Below are 20,699 nucleotides of genomic sequence, written 5' to 3' on the forward strand. Positions count from 1 at the left end.
CATCTAATGAGATAATACATTCCGGGGTAGTACGTGAGGGGGTATAAACAATATTCATTAACCTCCTAATATTAAAAGATGAATAGCGATTTTTAATGAATCCGGTTTGATCCATGGAAATAATTTGAGGTAACACCTTCTCCAGTCTAGTAGCTAGAATTTTTGAAAAAATTTTGAATCTACATTCAGAAGAGATATCGGTCTGTAGGATGCACAATCCGTAGAATCTTTATTCTTTTTAAGAATTAAGGAAATAGAGGCTTCATAAAACGATTGTGGTAATTTACCTAAACTAATTGCTTCCTTAAATATTCTAGACAACTTAGAAGAAAGAATGGAGGAAAAAAAATTTAAAAATTCCACTGTAAACCCATCAGGACCGGGTGCTTTACCGGAATTTAATGATGAGATTGCAGTTATTATTTCTTCCTCTGAAATGGAAGTTTCTAATGATAGGCAATCTTCGGGAGATAGTTTCGGAAAACTCAATTTACTTAAAAAATCATGCATGAAATTAGAATCATGAAGAAAATCAGAATGATATAAAGAAGTATAAAATTCTTGAAAGGTTTGGTTTATCGCAACATGATCAACTATGAAAGTATCATCCTGTTTGCGGATCTTAGTAATTTGACGTTTAACCGAATCAAATTTCAATTGGTTAGCCAGTAATTTACCCGATTTATCACTATGAATATAAAAATCACTTCTAGTTCTCATTAATTGATTTTCGATCAAGGATGTTAATAATAAGCTATGTTCCAATTGGAGTTCAAAGAGTCAGTAACATCAACATGGATTCCACCCACACTCCTCATGGACGGTTCGTCCCACTCTTATCAGGAAGGAGGCTATGCCACATCCATGCTAGGACCACAAGACTCAAAAGTAATTACTTTCCCCAAGCATTATGGCAGTTTAACACTTCCACCAGCTAACCCACCTCTCCACACTACCAACCAGCACTACCTATTATCTCCTGTCAGTCACCTTAGGTACAGTGACTCCTGTGCTTAGTGTCACTTAATGGACATACAATTAATCTATGTATATAAGATATCTTACATACTTATATTTATTGTGTATTATTGTGCTCCTTATCTTATTTATTGTGTTTTTGTGCTGCATTGGATCCGTAAAAACAAACATTTTGTTCTCCTTAAACTTCTGTATAGGAAATGATACTAAACAGTCTTGAAAATTTATTTCAATATTTATCTAATCGTCACACAAACCCTTCTGGTACAAGGAGAGCAACCTGGGTTTCTCCTGTTGGTTTGTAGGGATACAAACATCTTCAGGTAGCAGCTAGTTATTTCAGCAGACAACCAGTCGTCAAATATCAACTGTTTACATGATACTCTGTGGCAGTATTCAAACTGAGACTATTGTCCAGTTAAGTGACCTGCTTTAGCTATCAATGGCACATCTTCCTCTATTTGCACTTGTAAAATACTTTATCCAACAATATAACATCCATTGATACTTTCTGGACATGAAAACTAGCCAATGGATGTGGGACAGTATGATTCTGTATTATTGTAAGTACACAGAATACAAGGATATATGAGGAGGTATTTCTTTATATCTGGAACTCATTGCACAACAGTTATGGAGGCCAAATCGGAGGGAGATAGATTCTTTATTAGTACAGGCATCAATAGTCATGGAAAGAAGGCAGGTGAATGGAGTGAAATGGGATAATACATCAGTCATGATGGAATAGTGGAGTAGACTTGATGGGCTAAGTGGCCTCAGTTTGCTCCTATGGTTTTATGGTCACAGAGAAGGCAGTAACTATGTGCTCATGTTAATCAATCCTTATTGAAATTGTATATTTATGACCTATGGAAAGGTTGTTTTCTGGACAGATCTCTGAAATGGAATCTCGATTTGTATAGCTGGTACAAATCTAATCTATGATTTTACTGCCCACTAATTTAAATCAAATACAACAAATTGAATTGAACACCACTGTTTTGTCAATGAATGGTAATCATGTTCTAGATCTAAACCGTCTCGAGTAGATAACAACCTCTGAACCCTCTGTCACAAGGCACCAAAACAATCACTTCCTCTCTGCAGTCTTCCAGAGTCTGGACAAGTCGTGTACCTGCAGCAAGTGAGTTAGTTAATTTCAGCCTGTTACATCACTGGTGTTTAGGGCACCTACAGTGGGTGAATAAGACATTAATGGAATACTTTTTTGACTCTGTTTACAATAAAGGACCTGGAAGCTATTGAATACAGGATGAGAACAGTGATACTTTGAAATATATCAATATTATGAAGGAGCAGATGTTGGTGTACTTGTGACACATAAAGCTGGATAAATCTCAAAAGACTAACCAACTGTACCATAGGACAGTGTGGAAATTATTGTGGTTATTGGTGTCCTGCCAGAGATTTTTGTTTCATTATTAGCAGCAAGTGATTTACTAGGAGACTGTAAGAAGGTTGATGCGTGTTTATTTTTGACGGGCTGCAAGAATAAACCAGGATGCTAAAAAAAACCAAAGAACTATAGTAGGAAAGTTATGGTACAAGATTCTGAAAGATAGGATTTATTTGCATTTGTAAAGGTAATAACTGATTAGGGTGGGTCAGTGCGACATTGTTTGCGAGAGATGCCACAAATTTGAGTATTTTGAGGAAGTGACCAAGGGGATTGTAAAAGGCAATGTGGGTGATGCCTATATGCTCTTTAGCAAGGCCTTTGACAATGTGCAATATGATGGACTGGTCCAGAAGATTAAAATACACAAGACGCAGAATGAGATTGCAAATTGCAAAACAAATGAGCACAGGTTGGCATTTGGTCAGTATGAACAAGTTGGGCGAAAGGGCCTGTTTCAGTGCTGTATAATTATTAATCACCATGAATTTATGAATGTTTAATTCTACAACTTCAGACAATTTGATTTATCTGCTTGTATCAGTCACCCATCCATGATATTGACGTAGTTTGTCTTTTATTTCTCTCTGGAAGTGGAGAACATGACTAGAAGGTCAGGCTGCTGGGTATGTCCTCCTTCCCTGCATTTTCAGACCTTCCATTTTTGCTCATCTCTGCTCCCACTCTAACCGTTCCCATTCATTGACAAGATCACCACGTAAACAGCTGGTCACCTCCGGTTTTACCGTGAGATATTCTCCCACCTCCACCGTCTTCATGCCTTCACAAGCTGATTTTGTGTCCTTTTTTGTTATTACAACGGGGTCTTCGCCCTGAAACATTCACTGATTCGCTTCCCCTGATCAGCTCTGCGACCCAGCTTCATTCCGTATTTACAATATGCTTCATACTTCCGCTTCTCCTTCCACATGATTTCAAACCTTGCCCAAGATGGCTACGCATGCGCACTGTGGTTCCTCAGACCTCAGACACACGGTGAGCCGTTACCACAATTGATGAGCCGCTTTCAGTCAAAGTCTCATTCAAGCGACGTGTTTTACTGAGAGGTTCCAAGATTAGCCCGGGGAAGTTGCATCTTGATGAACTCTGAATCCCGCGAAGTTTAAAGTGGTGGTAGGAGAAGGAAAGACTGGCCTACAGTGGCACGGCGTGAATTTGCGCACGCGTACTTCTGACATGGGCTTTGAGTTACCCAGCCGGATTTACTGAAGGCAGGTTTCCTGGAGGAAGGGACAGTTTCAGATCTTCGGCTTCTCACCAGAACTGGAAAAAGGTGAGAGATACAACTAAGTTCTAAGATACAGATAGAAGCTCGATGTGGTGGGTGGGCTCAACAGTGATAGTGGGCAAAGCTCGTTAAAATGTTCAATGAAGATCAAAAATAGATGTGCAGGAAATACAAATAGAAGCTAGGTACTTAACTCGGACATTTTGTGGAAGAATTTTTGGTGACTGCAAATGTGAAATGCAAAATCTGCTGTTGTTGATATTTCTGAACGATTTAACTCCATGCTGAACGTATGTCTTAGTGGAAAGAATGAAGTGCTGTTACGAGAGGTTTTAAGCTTCCTTGAAACGTTCAGAAAGTTAAAGGCAGAAATTACAGTGTAACGACTTGGTGGAGAATTAGGACAATTTACTCTAACAATTGGAACGAGGGAAATGGGGAAAATACGAATTTGAGGTGTAGAATTTGTGATCTTTGATTCTTGAACAGAAGAATATTTTAAAGCAATAGCTATAATTCTAGAAGAAATGAGATTGAGGTAGTTTTGAAAGATGTGACATTTTATAAATACTTGCAGGCTCAGATTTATTGATCACATTTACATCAAAACATGCAGTGTATCCAGAAAAGCAGTAGAATTGTCAGTGCAACAAAACAGTTGCTGAGATACTCAGACTGCCCTATCTGGCACCAACAATCATTTCACAAAGTCGCTTAGGTCACATTTCTTCCCCATTATGATGTCTGGCCTGAACAACAACTGAATCTCTCACAAGAGAAATCTGCAGTTGCGGGAAATCCAAACAACACACTCAAAATGCTGGAGGAACTCAGCAGGCCAGGCAACATCTATAGAAACAAGTACAGTCGATGTTTTTGTCCGAAACCTTTCGGCTGGACTGGAGAAAAAAAGTTGAGGGGTAGATTTAAAAAGTGGGGGAGGGGAGAGAGAAACGCAAGGTGATAGGCAAAACCGGGGGAGGGTGAGATGAAGTCGATAGCTGGGAAGTTGACTGGTGAAAGAGATGTAGAGTTGACTGGTGAAAGAGATGTAGGGCTGGAGAAGGGGAAGTCTGATAGATGAGGATAGAAGGCCATGGAGGAAAGAAGTGTGGGGAGGAGCACCAGAGGGAGGCGGTTGGCAGGTAGGGTGACAGCAGGAAAAGGGGATGGGGACTGCTGAAGGAGAGAGCTGGGGGGGGGGGGGAGGGTGTTGGGCCACTACCAGAAGTTTGAGGAATCAATGTTCATGCCATTAAGTTGGAGGCTACCCAGATGGCATGTGAGGTGTTGTTCCTCCAACCTGAGTGCAGCCTGTTCACGACAGTGGAGAAGGCCATGGATTGACATATTGGAATGGGAAGTGGAATTAAAATGGGTGCCTCCCAGTGACACAGGTGCTGATGAAGTCAGTGACAACAGTGGTGTATTCATACAGATTCGAAGTTGAATCCTTGAATATTGTCCTGTCCATTGACAAAGCAGTCTTGCAAGCACTCCTGTACCTCCCTTGACTATATCTTGGTCCTCATCACTATACCTCATTTTGTTAGGCTAACAGGCATCATGAGAAGGTGACTTGAGAATGGTAGTTGTCAGTGTAATGTTACTGGAGCACCAATGTCATGGGTTTTGGCTGTAAGGAGTCTGTACGTTCTCCACATGACCATATTGGTTCTCTCTTGGTGCTCCAGTTTGCTCCCACATTCTAAAGGTTAATTGCTTACATGGGTGTAATTGGGCAGTGCAGACTCATGAGCCAAAAGAGTCTGTTACGGTGCTGTATCTCTAAATAAAATAAAACTTCCCTGCATAGCCAGATGTTACTGTCATTCCACAGGTACAAAAAAAATAATTACAACAGCTTTATTTTAAATGCTTTTAAGTATAAATTCAATTACATTTCACTTTTTTTTTTACCAGTTCATATTATTTCCTTTCTTCCTCCCTCATTCTGCAGCATAATGCCACCAAGTGTTGAATGACTGTCTGGGACCAACAGGAAGTGAGCAGAACCCAGAGGACAAAGGGAGAGTGAACTTTACAATGCATTGTGCTGCTGGAGCCTGAGTTGCCTGACCAAGTTAGTCAATGTGAATCTGATATGAGCAATGGTGAGATCACCCTTTAGTGTCAATGATACGAAGGAGATGGTGAGTCACATTCTTCAAGTAGAGCTCATCTGCATTGTTGCTGTTGATGGGAAGGGTGTCTTGTTCAGATGCATGGAGCTGGCAATCACTCCATTCACAAGTGTATTGATTGCCACTTTGAACTGCAGTTCTCCACGTGGAGAAGGTATCTTGAATATACATAAGACATAGGAACAGAATTAGGCCATCTGCCCCATTGAGGCTGCTCCACCATTCAATCATGGTTGATCCTTTTTTTTTTCTCCTCCTCAACCCTAGTTCCTGGCCTTCTCTCCGTAACCTTTGATGCCTTAACCATATAACAATTACAGCATGGAAACAGGTCATCTCGTCCCTTCTAGTCCATGCCAAATGCTTACTCTCACCTCGTCCCACTGACCTGCACTCAGCCCATAACCCTCCATTTCTGTCCATATAGCTATCCAATTTTACTTTAAATAACAATATCAAACCTGCCTCTACCACTTCTGCTGGAAGCTCGTTCCACACAGCTACCACTCTCTGACTAAAGATGTTTCCCCTCATGTTACACCTAAACTTTTGCCCCCTAACTCTCAACTCATGTCCTCTTGTTTGAATCTTCCCTACTCTCAATGGAAAAAGCCTATCCACGTCAACTCTATCTATCCCCCTCATAATTTCAAATACCTCTAGAATAAAGACCCAAATTGTTTCACCTTTCTCTGTAACTTAGGTGCTGAAACTCAGGTAACATTCTAGTAAATCTTCTCTGTACTCTCTCTATTTTGTTGACATCTTTCCTATAATTCGGTGACCAGAACTATACACAATACTCCAAATTTGGCCTTACCAATGCTTTGTACAATTTTAACATTACATCCCAACTCCTATACTCAGTGCTCTGATTAATAAAGGCCAGCAAAAGCTTTCATCACCACCCTATCCACATGAGATTCCACCTTCAGGGAACTATGCACCATTATTCCTATATCCCTCTGTTCTACTGCATTCTTCAATGCCCTACCATTTACCATGTATGGCCTATTTTGATTAGTCCTACCAAAATGCAGCACCTCACATTTATCAGCATTAAACTCCAGCTGCCATCTTTCAGCCCACTTTTCTAACTGACCTAAATCTCTCTGCAAGCTTTGAAAACCTACTTCATTATCCACAACACCACCTATCTTAGTACCATCTGCATACTTACTAATCCAATTTACCACCCCATCATCCAGATCATTAATGTATACGACAAACAACATTGGACCCAGTACAGATCCCTGAGGTACACCACTAGTCTCCGGCCTCCAATCTGACAGACAGTTATCCACCACTACTCTCTGGCATCTCCCATCCAGCCACTGCTGAATCTATTTTACTACTTCAATATTAATACCTAAAGATTGAACCTTCCTAACTAACCTTCCGTGTGGAACCTTGTCATAGGCCTTACTGAAGTCCATATAGACAACGTCCACCGCTTTACCCTCCTCAACTTTCCTAGTAACGTCTTCAAAAAATTCAATAAGATTTGTCAAACATGACCTTCCACGCACAAATCCATGTTGACTGTTCCTAATCAGACCCTGTCTATCCAGATAATTATATATACCATCTCTAAGAATACTTTCCATCAATTTACCCACAACTGACGTCAAACACATAGGCCAATAATTGTTAGTTTAACTCTTAAAACCCTTTTGTATGAAATGGAACAACATGAGCAATACGCCAATCCTCCGGCACCACCCCCATTTCTAATGACATTTGAAATATTTCTGTCAGAGCCCCTGCTATTTCCACACTAACTTCCCTCATGGTCCTAGGGAATATCCTGCCAGGACCCAGAGACTTATCCACTTTTATATTCCTTAAAAGTGCCAGTACTTCCTCTTCTTTAATCATCATAGTTTCCACAACTTTCCTACCTGTTTCCCTTACTTTACACAATTCAATATCCTTCTCCTTAGTGAATACCAAAGAAAAGAAATTGTTCAAAATCTGCCGCATCTCTTTTGGTTCCACACATAGCTGTCCACTCAGATTCTATAAGGGACCAATTTTATCCCTCACTATCCTTTTGCTATTAATAGAACTGTAGAAACCCGATGGATTTATTTTCACCTTACTTGCCAAAGCAGCCTCTTTTTGCTTTTCTAATTTCTTTCTTAAGATTCTTTTTAAATTCTTTATATCCTTCGAGCACCTCATTTATTCCATGCTGCCTGTATTTATTGTAGATATCTCTCTTTTTCCTAACTAAGTTTCCAATATCCCTTGAAAACCATGGCCCTCTCAAACTTTTAACCTTTCCTTTCAACCTAACAGGAACATAAAGATTCTGTACCCTCAAAATTTCACCTTTAAATGACTTCCATTTCTTTATTACATCCTTCCCATAAAACAAATTGTCCCAATCCACTCCTTCTAAATTCTTTCGCATCTCCTCGAAGTTAGCCTTTCTCCAATCAAAAATCTCAACCCTGGGTCCAGACCCATCCTTCTCCATAATTATTTTGAAACTAATGGCATTGTGATCACTGGACCCGAAGTGCTCCCCAACACATACCTCTGTCACCTGACCTAACTCATTCCCTAACAGGAGATCCAACACTGCCCCTTCTCTAGTTGGTACCTCTATGTATTGCTGCAAAAAACTATCCTGCACATATTTTACAGCCAGCCTTTTTACAATATGGGCTTCCCAGTCTGTGTGTGGAAAATTAAAATCTCTCACAATCACAACCTTTTGCTTACACAGCTATCTCCCTGGCTGATCAAAAATCTGTCTTAAATACACCCAACGACCAGGCCTTCAGAGCTGCATGTGGCAACAAATTCCACAAATCCACCACCCTTTGGCTAAAGAAATCTCTCCGCGTCTCTGTTTTGAAAGGGCGCCCCTCTATTCTGAGGCTGTGCCCTCTTGTCCTAGACTATCCCACCATGGGAAACATCCTTTCCGCATCTACTGTCTAGGCCTTTCAATATTTAAAAGGTTTCAATGAGATTTCCACCCCCGCCCCCCCAAATCCTTCTGAATTCCAGTGAGTGCAGACCCAGAACCATCAAACCTTCCTCATATGATAACCCTTTCATCCCTGCATCCCTGGAATCATCCTTGTGAACCTCCTCTGGGCCCTCTCCAATGCCAGCCCATCTTTTCTAAGATGAGAAGCCCAAAACTGTTCACAATACTCAGTGTGAGGCCTCACCAGTGCCTTACAAAACCTCAACATCACATCCTTGCTGTTGTATTCTAGACCTCTTGAATTGAATGCTGACGTGGCATTTGCCTTCCTCACCACCGACTCAACCTGCAAGTTAACCAGGGTGTTCTGCACAAGTCCCTGTGCATTGCTGCTGGGTAAGCAGTTACAGCAGTTCACTCCAGCAGCATGTCAGTATTTTGCTGCACCTTCTACCTTTTTCTAGACGCTGGAGGCTGCAAGTTATATAACTTTGTGTCAAGACTTTGTTAAAGGTACAAAGTCCTTGACCTCCACCCCCTTTCATTCTGCTGTCTGTGACCCTTGCATAGCTCCAGACTAGGTTTGGGTTTCTTTCCTGAATCACAAAGTTGAAGCAGCATTTCAGGGTTATTTTTCTCTCCCCCTAGAATCCTCTAGATTCGTGGTCACCGATCTTTTTAAGCCCAAGATCCCTTACCTCGACCTTAGTGAAAGGTAAGATCTACCTACTAAATCGTTTAGAGAGAACACAGCTCGGATTGTACTTCCAATTTGAGGCCTTTTATTTGGGCGAATTGTATTTGAATTACACAAAATACATTTGTCAAAATTTCAGATTAATTCAAACAAGAAAACACTGTAACTAGCATGGGAAATAGGCCATAGCTGTCTCTCTTTAAGAATATTACAATACTTCACACTTTTAATTCTAAGTTTCATTATTTAATTTTATTTCAACACGAAAAATAAATGGATAAAAATTGGCCGTTGCACTCAGTGTGATGACTGGGGCTGAATACTTTCTGCTAGTTCCCTGAAATTTGGCTCATAACTACAGCCAGTCTGAGACAGTCTGGTCAGTAAGACAGCTCCTGTACTTAAATTTAACAATTTTCATCTGTGAAAATGCAACTTCACATTGATAAGTTGACCCCAAGTAGGCACTGACTTTTAGTGCTATAAAACCAATGCACACACCGCACATTGCTGGGGCCCCATCAGTTGTAATTGCCACCAGTGTATGAATGGGGATGTCATTTTCACAGATTTTTTAAACTCGTTGTAAATATCCTCACCTCTCATTCTCTCCTTTAATTGCAAAAGAGTGAGGAAGTCCTCCTTTCTTGTAAAATCCTGGAAAGCCATTCTGACAAATACAACAAGCTGAGCTGTTTGCATTGCATCCAGGGATTCATCGAACTGCAGTGAATAATATTCACAGAGTGACAAGTCCATCCACGAACTCTGACAGTGACTCTACCCTCTTTGTCACTGTCACAGGGCTAAGCGGTATATTATGTAGTGCGGTTGTGATGCAGTTTTTGTTTTTAAAGTCACTAAAAACAGTTTCTGCAGTAATGGCCAATGAATAAATCGCCATCTGTAAAAAGGCTTCTTGTGTTTAGCCAAAAGGTGACTTACACGAAATAATGCTTCGATAACAGCCTTATTTTGAGCAGCATGTTTGTGAAAAACAATTGCTGGGCTTTCAACCCAGATCTCAGCTCCTCAACTTTCCTGGCACAAATTGCACTCTTTGGGGGCTAGGTGTCTTTAAATTTCTGGTGGTTGGTGTTGTGGTGCCGCTCCAGATTCCCTCTTTCAGTCAGTGCTTGTGTTTGGTGGCACAACATACATACACACTTGTCTTTCACCAAGGTAAATAGAAATTCCTCTTCTCATCCTGGATGGAATTTGTACGTTTTCGCCTTCTTTCGTGGAGCCTCTGCCATGCTATCAGGATATCACGAGCGAATGCGGTATATTGATGTTTGTGACCGTCTGTACTCTTATCTAATCTAATTGATCACTTTGATGCAGCACAAGCTACGCTGAAAATGTGATGCATGGCGGGAGAGCTACACACGTGCACACTGGGCAGAAAGAATGAACGAAAACCGCGCAAGCCGGAAACAATCTCTTTACAAACAGCTTTCAGTAGCGAAAGTATTGCTATATTACCATTATCCTAATTAGTATTACTTATTTTTATAATGCTCACATTACAACAGTATTTGTGTATTTATTTTTGATTTTTTTCGGGATCTACTGGGAAAGTCTCAAAGATCGACCGGTTGGCGGCCACTACTCTAGATCACTTAGATTCACTGAAGTTGATTGCTTTTGTTCTTTTGTCCTCTCTCATGTACTTTATCATTTTGAATTCATTTCACAGGTTACTAGGAAAAGATCTGCCGATGGGAAGCTTAACCCAAACATCGGGTCAAGACCTGAATGAGTTGGTCAGTTCATTCACCACTGAACACCGGTCACTAAACACAGAAGTGAAAAAAACCATTCAGACTGGGAAGAAACAGTATAGATGTTCTTTGTGTGGGAAGGGTTTTACCCGATCTTACACGCTGCTGAGGCACCACCGAGTTCACACTGGGGAGAGGCCATACACCTGTTCGATATGTGGGAAAGGCTTCACTTCTTCATCCAACCTACAGACGCACCAACTCGTTCACACTGACGCAAGACCTTTCAAGTGCTCCGAATGTAGGAAGAGCTTTAAAAGCAGGGCTCATTTGTTGAAACACCGACAGACTCATACTGGAGAGAGACCATTTACCTGCTCTGTGTGTGAGAAGGGATTCAGTTCTTCATCCAACCTACAAACACACCAACTTATTCACACCAATTTGAGACCTTTTAAATGTTCTCAATGTAAAAAGGATTTTAAAAACAGCAGTGATCTGCTGAAACACCAGCACACTCACAGTGGAGAGAGACCCTTCACATGTTCTGAGTGTGGTAAGGGATTCACTTCTTCATCCAACCTCACCGCACACCAACTTGTTCACACTGATGAGAGACCCTTTAAATGCTTTGACTGTGTGAAGAGCTTTAAAAGCAAACAAGAACTGCTGAAACATCAACGCACTCATGCCCTAGAAAGGCAATTTACCTGCTCTCGATGTGGGAAGGGATTCGCTCGACCATCCAGCCAACTGGCACACCAATGTACCAGGGCAGGTGGGAAAGGTTTCAGGCGTTCCCTTCAGCTCACCACTCACCAGCTTGTTCATAGCAATCAGGATCCATTTCAGTTTACTGACTGCAACAGGAACGATTTGCTGGTATGGCATCATGCCTATGCTGGAGAGAGGCCATTCACCTGCCCAGTGTGTGGAAAAGGATTCACCCTGTCGTCCACACTGCTAAGACACCAACTCATTCACAGTGGAGAGAGGCCATTCGTTTGCTCTGTGTGTGGAAAGGGATTCACTTTGTCAGCCGACCTGTTGAAGCACCAGCGAATCCACACTGGAGAGAAACCTTTCAAATGCACACTGTGTGGGAAGAAATTCAGATGTTCAACCAACCTTAATGTCCATCAACGTGTGCACACTGGGGAGAGGCCGTTTACATGCTCTGTCTGTGGGAAGGGATACATCCTGTCTTCCCACCTGCTGAGACATCAGCTTGTTCACACGGATCAGAGACCTTTTAAATGCTTTGACTGTGAGAAAAGCTTTAAACACAGAAGCGATTTGCTGAGACACCAACGTACTCACACTTTGGAAAGGCCATTCACCTGCTCTGTGTGTGGAAAGAAATTCACCCTTTCGTCATATCTGCTAAGACACCAGCTCACTCACACTGGAGAGAGGCCATTTACTTGCTCAGTGTGTGGTAAGGGATTCACGCAGTCATCAACCCTGCTGAGACACCAACTCACACATACAGGAGAGTGGCCGTTCAGCTGCTCAGACTGTGGAAAGGGATTCCCTTGCAGTTCTCATCTCACTGAACATAAACGTCTTCATACTGGTGAGAGATGGTTTCCTGTTTGTGCAGGAAAGGATTCAGTAGATGATCCAAGCATATGAGGTACCAGTTTCTTCACACTGAAGAGAACTGATACACCTAATCCATGTGTCGACAGGAATTTACTTCATTTCACTAAACACTAGCTTATTCAATCTGATAGGGTAGCTTTATAGTGTTTGGGCTGTGAAATTTGTTGTAAAAGCAAGTGACTTGTAAAACACCAATGTACTTGCCCTGGGAAGAGGCCATTAAAAATTCCACAGTTGGTAGAGAATTCTCTCAATATTTGAATTGTTGAGCTACTAAAAAACTCACAGGTGACTGCAGTAAAGTTATGATAATCTTGTATCCGATGTTTCGACATCTTGGTTGGCATTGATGAGTTGGGCCGAAGGGGCTGTTCCTGTATTTGGGATCGGGATCACTGAATGGGGGTTAAGGTTGCAATGAGCCTTGGTTCAGAGCTCAAGCTAGAACTGGGATCCATTATATAATCTGGGTGTGTAGCTCGAACTGAGCTACAGAGTGTAATCCACATTTACAGAATTCCTAAAGTCAATCTGGGGTCCAGAGTATGATCCGGGTGTACAGCTGGAGCTGGGGTCAAAAAAGTCTGAAGTATATAAAGATTGCAGTCACCAGTCCTGGCTGTACACCCTGTCCTCACTCTCTGAAATACAAGCTGAAACTCACTGGGCTGTGTGTCCGGCTCTCTTTAAACTCGCAGAGTTCACTGGGAAATTTATTGTGTGTAACAGATGTTCCTTTTTAAAAAAGTGCAAAATAAATGTGAGACAATGGGAAAGAAATCCAAAAGTCTGGTAAACTTTGCTAGTGCATTCAACACCAGTGCATTATTGGAGTTTTAATGTACAAAACTGAATTCTGTTTATATCTAGAGCTAATCCATATACATCTTGTTCATTAACATTTGTTTCTGTTGACACCTGCCTTTCTCCCATTAATCTTTCCCACATTAATCACTCAACCAAAATTCTGAATATGATGACAGTTCTTTTAGAGAATTATAAATGTCCATTTATGTGACAGAAATCTTCTTGGTAATGGGGTCTTGCCAGGTCACAGAAACAAAATGCTGGGGGAACTCAACAAATCAGACAAAATCTATGGAAAGGAATAAACAGTTAACATTTTATGCTGAGACCCCTCTGGAGGACTGGAAAGGAAGGAAAAAGCCAGAATAAGAAGGTGAGGGAGGATAGATACATGCTGGCAGCTACAGGTGAAGCGAGGTGAGGGGGAAGCTTGGTGGTAGATGAAGTGAGAACAGGGAGATGATAGATGGATAGGTAAAGGACTGAGGAAGGAATCTGATGAGAGTGGACCATGGGGAAAGGGGAAGGAGGAGGGGTACCAGAGAGAGGTGAAAAGGTGATAGGCAGGTGAGGAAAAGGGAAGGGGGAAGAGGGGATCCAAAAAGGCAAGGGATCAGAAATTACTGTACATTAGAGAAATCAATGTTCATGCCATCAGGTTGGAGGCTACCCAAATAGTTGTTTTCCATCCAACTTTAGAGTGGCCTCATCATGTCAGTAGAGGAGGCTATTGAAAAACATGTCCGAATGAGAAGGGGGAGTGGAATTAAAATGGTTGGCCACCAGAAAATTTTGCCTGTTGCAGATGGAGCAAAGAAGTTTCTTACAGCCATCCTGCAATCTATGTCGATGTCACCAATGTAGAGGATCCTGCACTGAGGCACCAGATACAGTAGCAGACATCCCATGTCTTCCGGAAGTTCAGGGAGTCTCCCACATATTAATAGTGGCTCCCTGATGCATGCAAATTATATACAATATCCCGGAAATCAATTTTTTTGAGAGCGACAGAGCGCGAGAGCGAGCGCGCTATGGCAGAGTGTTCCAAAAAAAGAAAGTATAAAACGTACATCACCCCAGACTACACTAAAGTGTACCCCTGCCTAATAGGGGTGAAAAATAATGACAGTGTTGCTCGCTGCACTGTCTGCAACAGTGACTTTTCTATTGCCCATGGTGGGTTAAGACTGTAAAAGACATGTTGAGGTGAGTTTAATGTGGCATTCATTCATTAGCATAGCTAATGTTATTTAAGCTAGCCGGCTAGCTGCTAAGGAGCTACTCTATTGCAGACATCCCACCTCTCCCGGAAGTTCCGGGAGTCTCCCGCAAATTGATGGTGCTACGTCCCTGAAATGAGTTTTTACAGGGTGGGATGTCTGCAGTAGATGACCCCAACAGTCATGCAGGTGAAGTGTTATCCTACCTGGATAGGATGACCCCGAAAGACTTGCAGTCTGTCAGGTTTGTGTGGTTTGATTTATGTTAGTCAGTAGGGTATAAGTATCAGGGATAGAGACTATGAAGTTTATTTATATGAGCGAGGAGGAGATCGTTGTCATCATCTGTGAGGTTTAGTTTATGAAATTTGTTCCAATAACTGGGAATTACAGAATCATGAGAGATGAGCTGGCCAAAATTAATTGGAAGGAAACAGTAGCAGGGATGATGGCACAGCAGCAATGGCTGGAGTTTCTGGGAGCAAATTGGAAGATGCAGGATAGATACATTGCATGGGAGAGGAGGTATTCTATACCTTATACTGTATTCTAAAAGCAGGATGGCACAACTATGGCTGACAGGAGGTCAAAGCCAACATAAAAGCCAAAGAGAGCGCATATAATAGAACAAAAATTAGTGGGAAGTTAGAGGATTGGGAAGCTTTTGAAAACCAACAGAAATCAACTAAACATGTCAAAAAGGAGGAAAGGATGGAATATGAAGTTAAGCTATCTGTTACATACCCCGTAACTGGGTTGCGAAACCAGCAGAAATGGACCACTCAGTTGGAGTCTGGATTACTGGAACTAAGAAAGTTTTATTAAAGAAATAAGCAACACAGTACTCTAATAGTAAGGATATAAATGCAACAGGTTAGCACTGAATAAACACACACGTACACAGATCTAGGATAATAGGATCAATCAAGTTCTTTCAGTTCACAGCACTCACTGTCGCCGTGGGGGAGAGAGAGAGAGAGAGAGCGAATGAATATTCAAATCGGATTCCAAACAGGCCTTCGATATTCCTCGCAGTCAGCTTTCGGGCGAGCCCTTTGTAATGTCTTCTGAGGTCACCGACTGTGACCCCTCCGTTTCAGATACGATCGTTCTTCCGCGGAGAATCCAGCACCCAGGCAAGGGTGGACACACACACCGGGTTCCCGCCGATCCGTACCTTTCTACCCTGTGCGTCTCTGGCTGGTCCCACGACCAGACCTCCAACAATTCCCACCGACTTGAAAGGAGGTGCACCGCTTCCAGGGTCTCGTTACCTCGTAATGTCGTGTGTGTTGCCTTAGCGAACCTATCTCTTTTTATCCCCCTGCTGGGGTATCGCCTGTCCATCACACTTCAAACAGTTCAGGGTTCAAAAAGGAGCCGATCTTGATAAATACCCAGACCGGTGTCTCCTTCTGTTAAACTCTCTCGTCTCTTCATTAACATTTCCAAATGCTGCTCCATTGTCTTATTCATCTCTCTTTCTCCTGAAGACAGGTGGCAGATCAACTGTTGATCCCACTGGTGCCAGTACAGGACAGGTAACATCTTAATCTATGTGTACTTTTTGTAACCCTCTTTCGTCACACCCCTCACCTTTAAGGATTTTTACCGGGGTAAAAATTACAAACATGAATACATTATTAGATACACACAAATATACATCTTCATCAGCTATTTGGCTGATACAGAGAATTTTAAGTTGTCAACACCTTGACAGACAGTCAGCAATCACATTTTCCGTTCCTTTTATATGTGTAATTTTTAATAATCCCCTAAACCAGGCTCCAACTTAGCAACTTCATAGTGGCCGAAAACACTGATGAATTGTGATCAGTGTAACCTCTCACTGGGTTTCGTCCCGGACCACGATAACAAGGGTCGTCCCATCCCGACTTAGTTTTCTTATGCAAGGGCTTAGTAGGAGGGGGAGAGGTAGTACCCGCAAAGTTATTGCAAAACTTCCTACAGTACCCCACCATCTCCAAGAGCCTTCTGAGGGCCCTCTTGTCTGTCGGGGTTGAGATGTCAGAGATAGCCCGCACCTTGGCTTACATCGCTGCCAGCTGCCCCTGTGTTACCACAATTCCCAGGTAAGTGACCTTTGTGTGGCCGAACTCATTTTTTTCAAGGTTCACTATCAAGCTGGCTTCAGACAGCCATATTACATCGCCAATATACACTTCTGTGTTCGTTAGCCCTTTCGTCACACAATTACTCATTCTATAGGGATGTTGCCTACTAGGCTGACCTAGTGTGACAAACACCACCCAACGTCCCAGTTCTTTGCATCGCCTCGGGACAATCAAACACATGTGTGCGAGCCGTTTAATTAATTCTCCTAAAGAGTCGCTTTGTTCGGGGATTAAGGGAGAGACCTTATCAGCAGAGCTGGCCAAAACAATAGCCTTCTCCCATCTGGTCGATACCATACTCATCTTTTCAAAATGTTTTTTTTTCTTATCAGGGGGACTCTAGCTTCATTGATTTCCGCGCTAACCCCGACTAAGTTTGTTAGCATATCAAAAGCCTGTGACCGTCTCATTTCGCGTCTGCCATAATCAATAACATCCTTCCTCCTGTGCAGCCAGTAAACCTCTTTCATGATTCCCCCGATTGTTTCCTTCAGCACCTCAAAATGTCCACCGAGGGGTACTTTGTGGGCCAGGTTAAGAATCTCATCCCCATAACTCTTTTGCACCACCCCCCATTCATCATCTGTGGTACTTGGTCTCTCTTCCTTCCTTAGCACTCCCTCCTTCACATAATAGCCTACTGGCTCTTTTTTTAATGCTGCTTCAGAGAGAGCTGTCTCCGCTGAAACCATCAACTCCTGCGCCTGTACAAATTCCTTCCTGGCTAATGCTAAGTCTGCCCCAGCTCCCTCACTTCCTCCTGTTTCACTACATTCCTTCTTTACACTTTCTACCTACTCCTGGTACAAGGCTGGTAGAAACGTCTCAGCTAAATTTACTACTGCAGTCCCGTGATGAACCCGTGAGTCCATGGGCGGGGCCTCAATGCTGGCAGGCCGACCTGTCAATCTCACTGCTGAGAACAGAATTCCCCCAGCGATGTCATTACCGAGCAAGACTTCCACGCCTTTCATCGGTAATTCGGGCCTCACCCCGATTGTGACTAGTCCAGAGACCAAGTTGCTTTGTAGGTGTATCTGGTGCAAAGGGACTGCCTCTGTCCCTTCCCCAATACCTTTGACCTTGACCTCCCCAGTCTGGGTCTCTGAACTAAACTCTAATACATTCTTCAATATCAATGACTGACACGCTCCCGTGTCTCTCCAGATCCGTACTGGAACTGGGTTTAACCCCTCCTTCACCGACACCAATCCGGCAGAGATAAACCTCTCGCGCCCTTCCTGAACTTTGGCAGACCTTTCCTCTCCTAGCGGTTCGTTTACCAGCTCGATACAGCCAGTCAAAATCGCCGTTTTCCCTTTTCCCGTCTCCTTCTTTGGGACAAACCACCTGGACGCAAAGTGTCTGACTTTCCCACAATTATAACAGACGACCCCAGGAGACTTCCTACCAGACTGCTCCCGGTCTACCTTATCCTTCTCACTAGTCCCCGGCTTATTTTCTGACTTTTCGGGCGGACTCTCCCCGCCATCCTGACTACCCTTCTGGTAGCCTTTACTAGGGGCAAGCTTCATTTTATGCGTCAACGCATACTCATCCGCTAACTTAGCAGTTGCGGCTAACGTGGCTGCCTCTTTCTCATCTAGGTAGGGTCTCATACCTTCAGGGACACAACCTTTAAACTGCTCAATCAGGATCAGCTGTAGCAGTCTGTCATAATCCCCACCTACCCCCTTCGAGGCACACCAACGCTCACAATATGTCTGCATCTCACGGGCAAACTCTAAATACGTGCGGTCCCACTGCTTCCTCGCATTCCGGAACCTGTGCCGGTATGCCTCCGGGACCAACTCATAAATCTTGAGGATGGCCTCTTTCACCACCTCATACCTTTGGGCATCTTCTGCGGACAAAGCCAAGTAAGCTTGTTGGGCTTTTCCTTTAAGTACACTCTGAAGCAAAACAGCCCACTTATCCTTCGGCCAGTCCTGACTTGTAGCAACTTTTTCAAAATGGAGAAAGTACCGATCCACATCGGTATCGTCAAATGGGGGAACCAGCCTAACCTCCTGGGTCGCCCGGAACCCTCCACCTTGGTTCAGCATGGGCCCTTGCGCTGCCATCATCTTCAACTTCTCCAGCTCAAATCCCCTTTCCCTCTGCCTCTCTCTCTCTTGCCGTTCTACCTGTTTCTCTTTCTCCTGCCTTTCTAACTGCTTCTCTTTCTCCTGCCTTTCTAACTGCTTCTCTTCGTGTTCTAGCTGCCGTACCTGGAACTCGTGCTCAAGTCTCAGTTTTTCAAGCTGCACCTGTACCGCGTCTCCACCAGGTTGTTCAATAGACACCACCTCCAGCTCCCCTTGGGGAAACACACCTTTAGATACATAGTGCTCTACGATAGCTCTGTGTATCTCCTCTCTCCTCATTGTCGACTTCCCCTTAACAAGATTCAACCGTTTGGCCACAGCTGCCAATTCCGCTTTCCTGGCATCCTCTAATGCCTCCAAGGTCGGCGCCTTTAGAAATTCTTCAATCTCTATTTCTGCTGTTTGCCTTTTATTTCTTTTGGGAATTTTAACCCAATCAATTTACTCCGTCCCAAATTTAGCGTTCAAAATCGCGGATGAGAACCCCACTTATGTTACGTACCCCGTAACTGGTTTGCCAAACCAGCTAAATGGACCACTCAGTTGGAGTCTGGATTACTGGAACTAAGAAAGTTTTATTAAAGAAATAAGCAACAGAGTACTCTAATAGTAAGGATATAAATGCAACAGGTTAGCACTGAATAAACACACATGTACACAGATCTAGGATAATAGGATCAATCAAGCTCTGTCTTCGTCTAGGGGTAAGTGACCAGTTTCAAGTGACGCAAAGTTCAGTTCAATTGAGTTCAGTTCAGTTCACAGCAATCACTGTCGCCGTGGGGGAGAGAGAGAGAGAGAGTGCATGAATATTCAAATCGGATTCCAAAGAGACCTTCGATATTCCTCACCGTCAGCTTTTGGGCGAGCCCTTTGTAATGTCTTCTGAGGTCACCGACTGTGACCCCTCCGTTTCAGATACGATCGTTCTTCTGTGGTGAACCCAGTACCCAGGCAAGGGTGGACACACACACCAGGTTCCCGCCGATCCGTACCTTTCTACCCTGTGCGTCTCTGGCTGGTCCCGCGATCAGACCTTGAACAATTCCCACCAACTTGTGGGAGGCGCACCGCTTCCAGGTTCTCGTTACCTCGTAATATCGTGTGTGTTGCCTTAGCAAACCTGTCCCTTTTTATCCCCCTGCTGGGGTATCGCCTGTCCATCACACTTCAAACAGTTCAGGGTTCAAAAAGGAGCCGATCTTGACAAATACCCAGACTGGTGTCTCCTTCCGTTAAACTCTCTCGTCTCTTCATTAACATTTCCAAATGCTGCTCCATTGTCTTACTTATCTCTGTTTCTCCTGAAGACAGGTGGCAGATCAACTGTTGATCCCACTGGTGCCAGCACAGGACAGTTAACATCTTAATCTATGTGTACTTTTTGTAACCCTCTTTCGTCACATATCCAATAATATTAAAAAGGATACCAAATGTTTCTTCAGATATATAAAGTGTAAAAGAGAGGCAAGAGTAGATATGGGACTGCTGGAAAATGACACTGGAGAGGTAGTAATGGGGGGACAAGGAAATGGCGGAAGAACTGAATAAGTACTTTGCAACAGTTTTCACTGTGGAAGTTACTAACAGTATGCTGAAAGTTCAAAAGTATCAGGGGTAGAGGTGAGTAAAGTTGCCATTACTAGGGAGAAACTGCTTGGGAAAATGAAA

The 20,699-nt window shown here is 43.0% G+C and overlaps 1 protein-coding gene across 2 annotated transcripts; it reads left to right on the top strand.

Annotated features, from left to right (window-relative positions):
* Positions 1–3,398: 3,398 nt before the first annotated feature.
* On the top strand, positions 3,399–13,525 carry LOC140203960 (uncharacterized). 2 transcript variants are annotated; one of them, XM_072270154.1, is made up of 4 exons: positions 3,400–3,689; positions 5,605–5,797; positions 9,381–9,447; positions 11,129–13,525. In XM_072270154.1, exon 4 carries the CDS (start codon positions 11,151–11,153, stop codon positions 12,786–12,788), a length of 1,638 nt encoding a protein of 545 aa, XP_072126255.1. In that variant the 5' UTR covers positions 3,400–3,689; positions 5,605–5,797; positions 9,381–9,447; positions 11,129–11,150; the 3' UTR covers positions 12,789–13,525. The 2 variants fall into 2 exon arrangements, with proteins under 2 accessions (XP_072126253.1, XP_072126255.1); XM_072270152.1 differs by lacking the exon at positions 9,381–9,447 and having other exon boundaries at positions 3,399–3,689.
* The last annotated feature ends 7,174 nt before the right edge of the window (positions 13,526–20,699 follow it).

This window comes from Mobula birostris, chromosome 10 (assembly GCF_030028105.1).
Source record: "Mobula birostris isolate sMobBir1 chromosome 10, sMobBir1.hap1, whole genome shotgun sequence".
Taxonomy (NCBI): Eukaryota; Metazoa; Chordata; class Chondrichthyes; order Myliobatiformes; family Myliobatidae; genus Mobula; species Mobula birostris.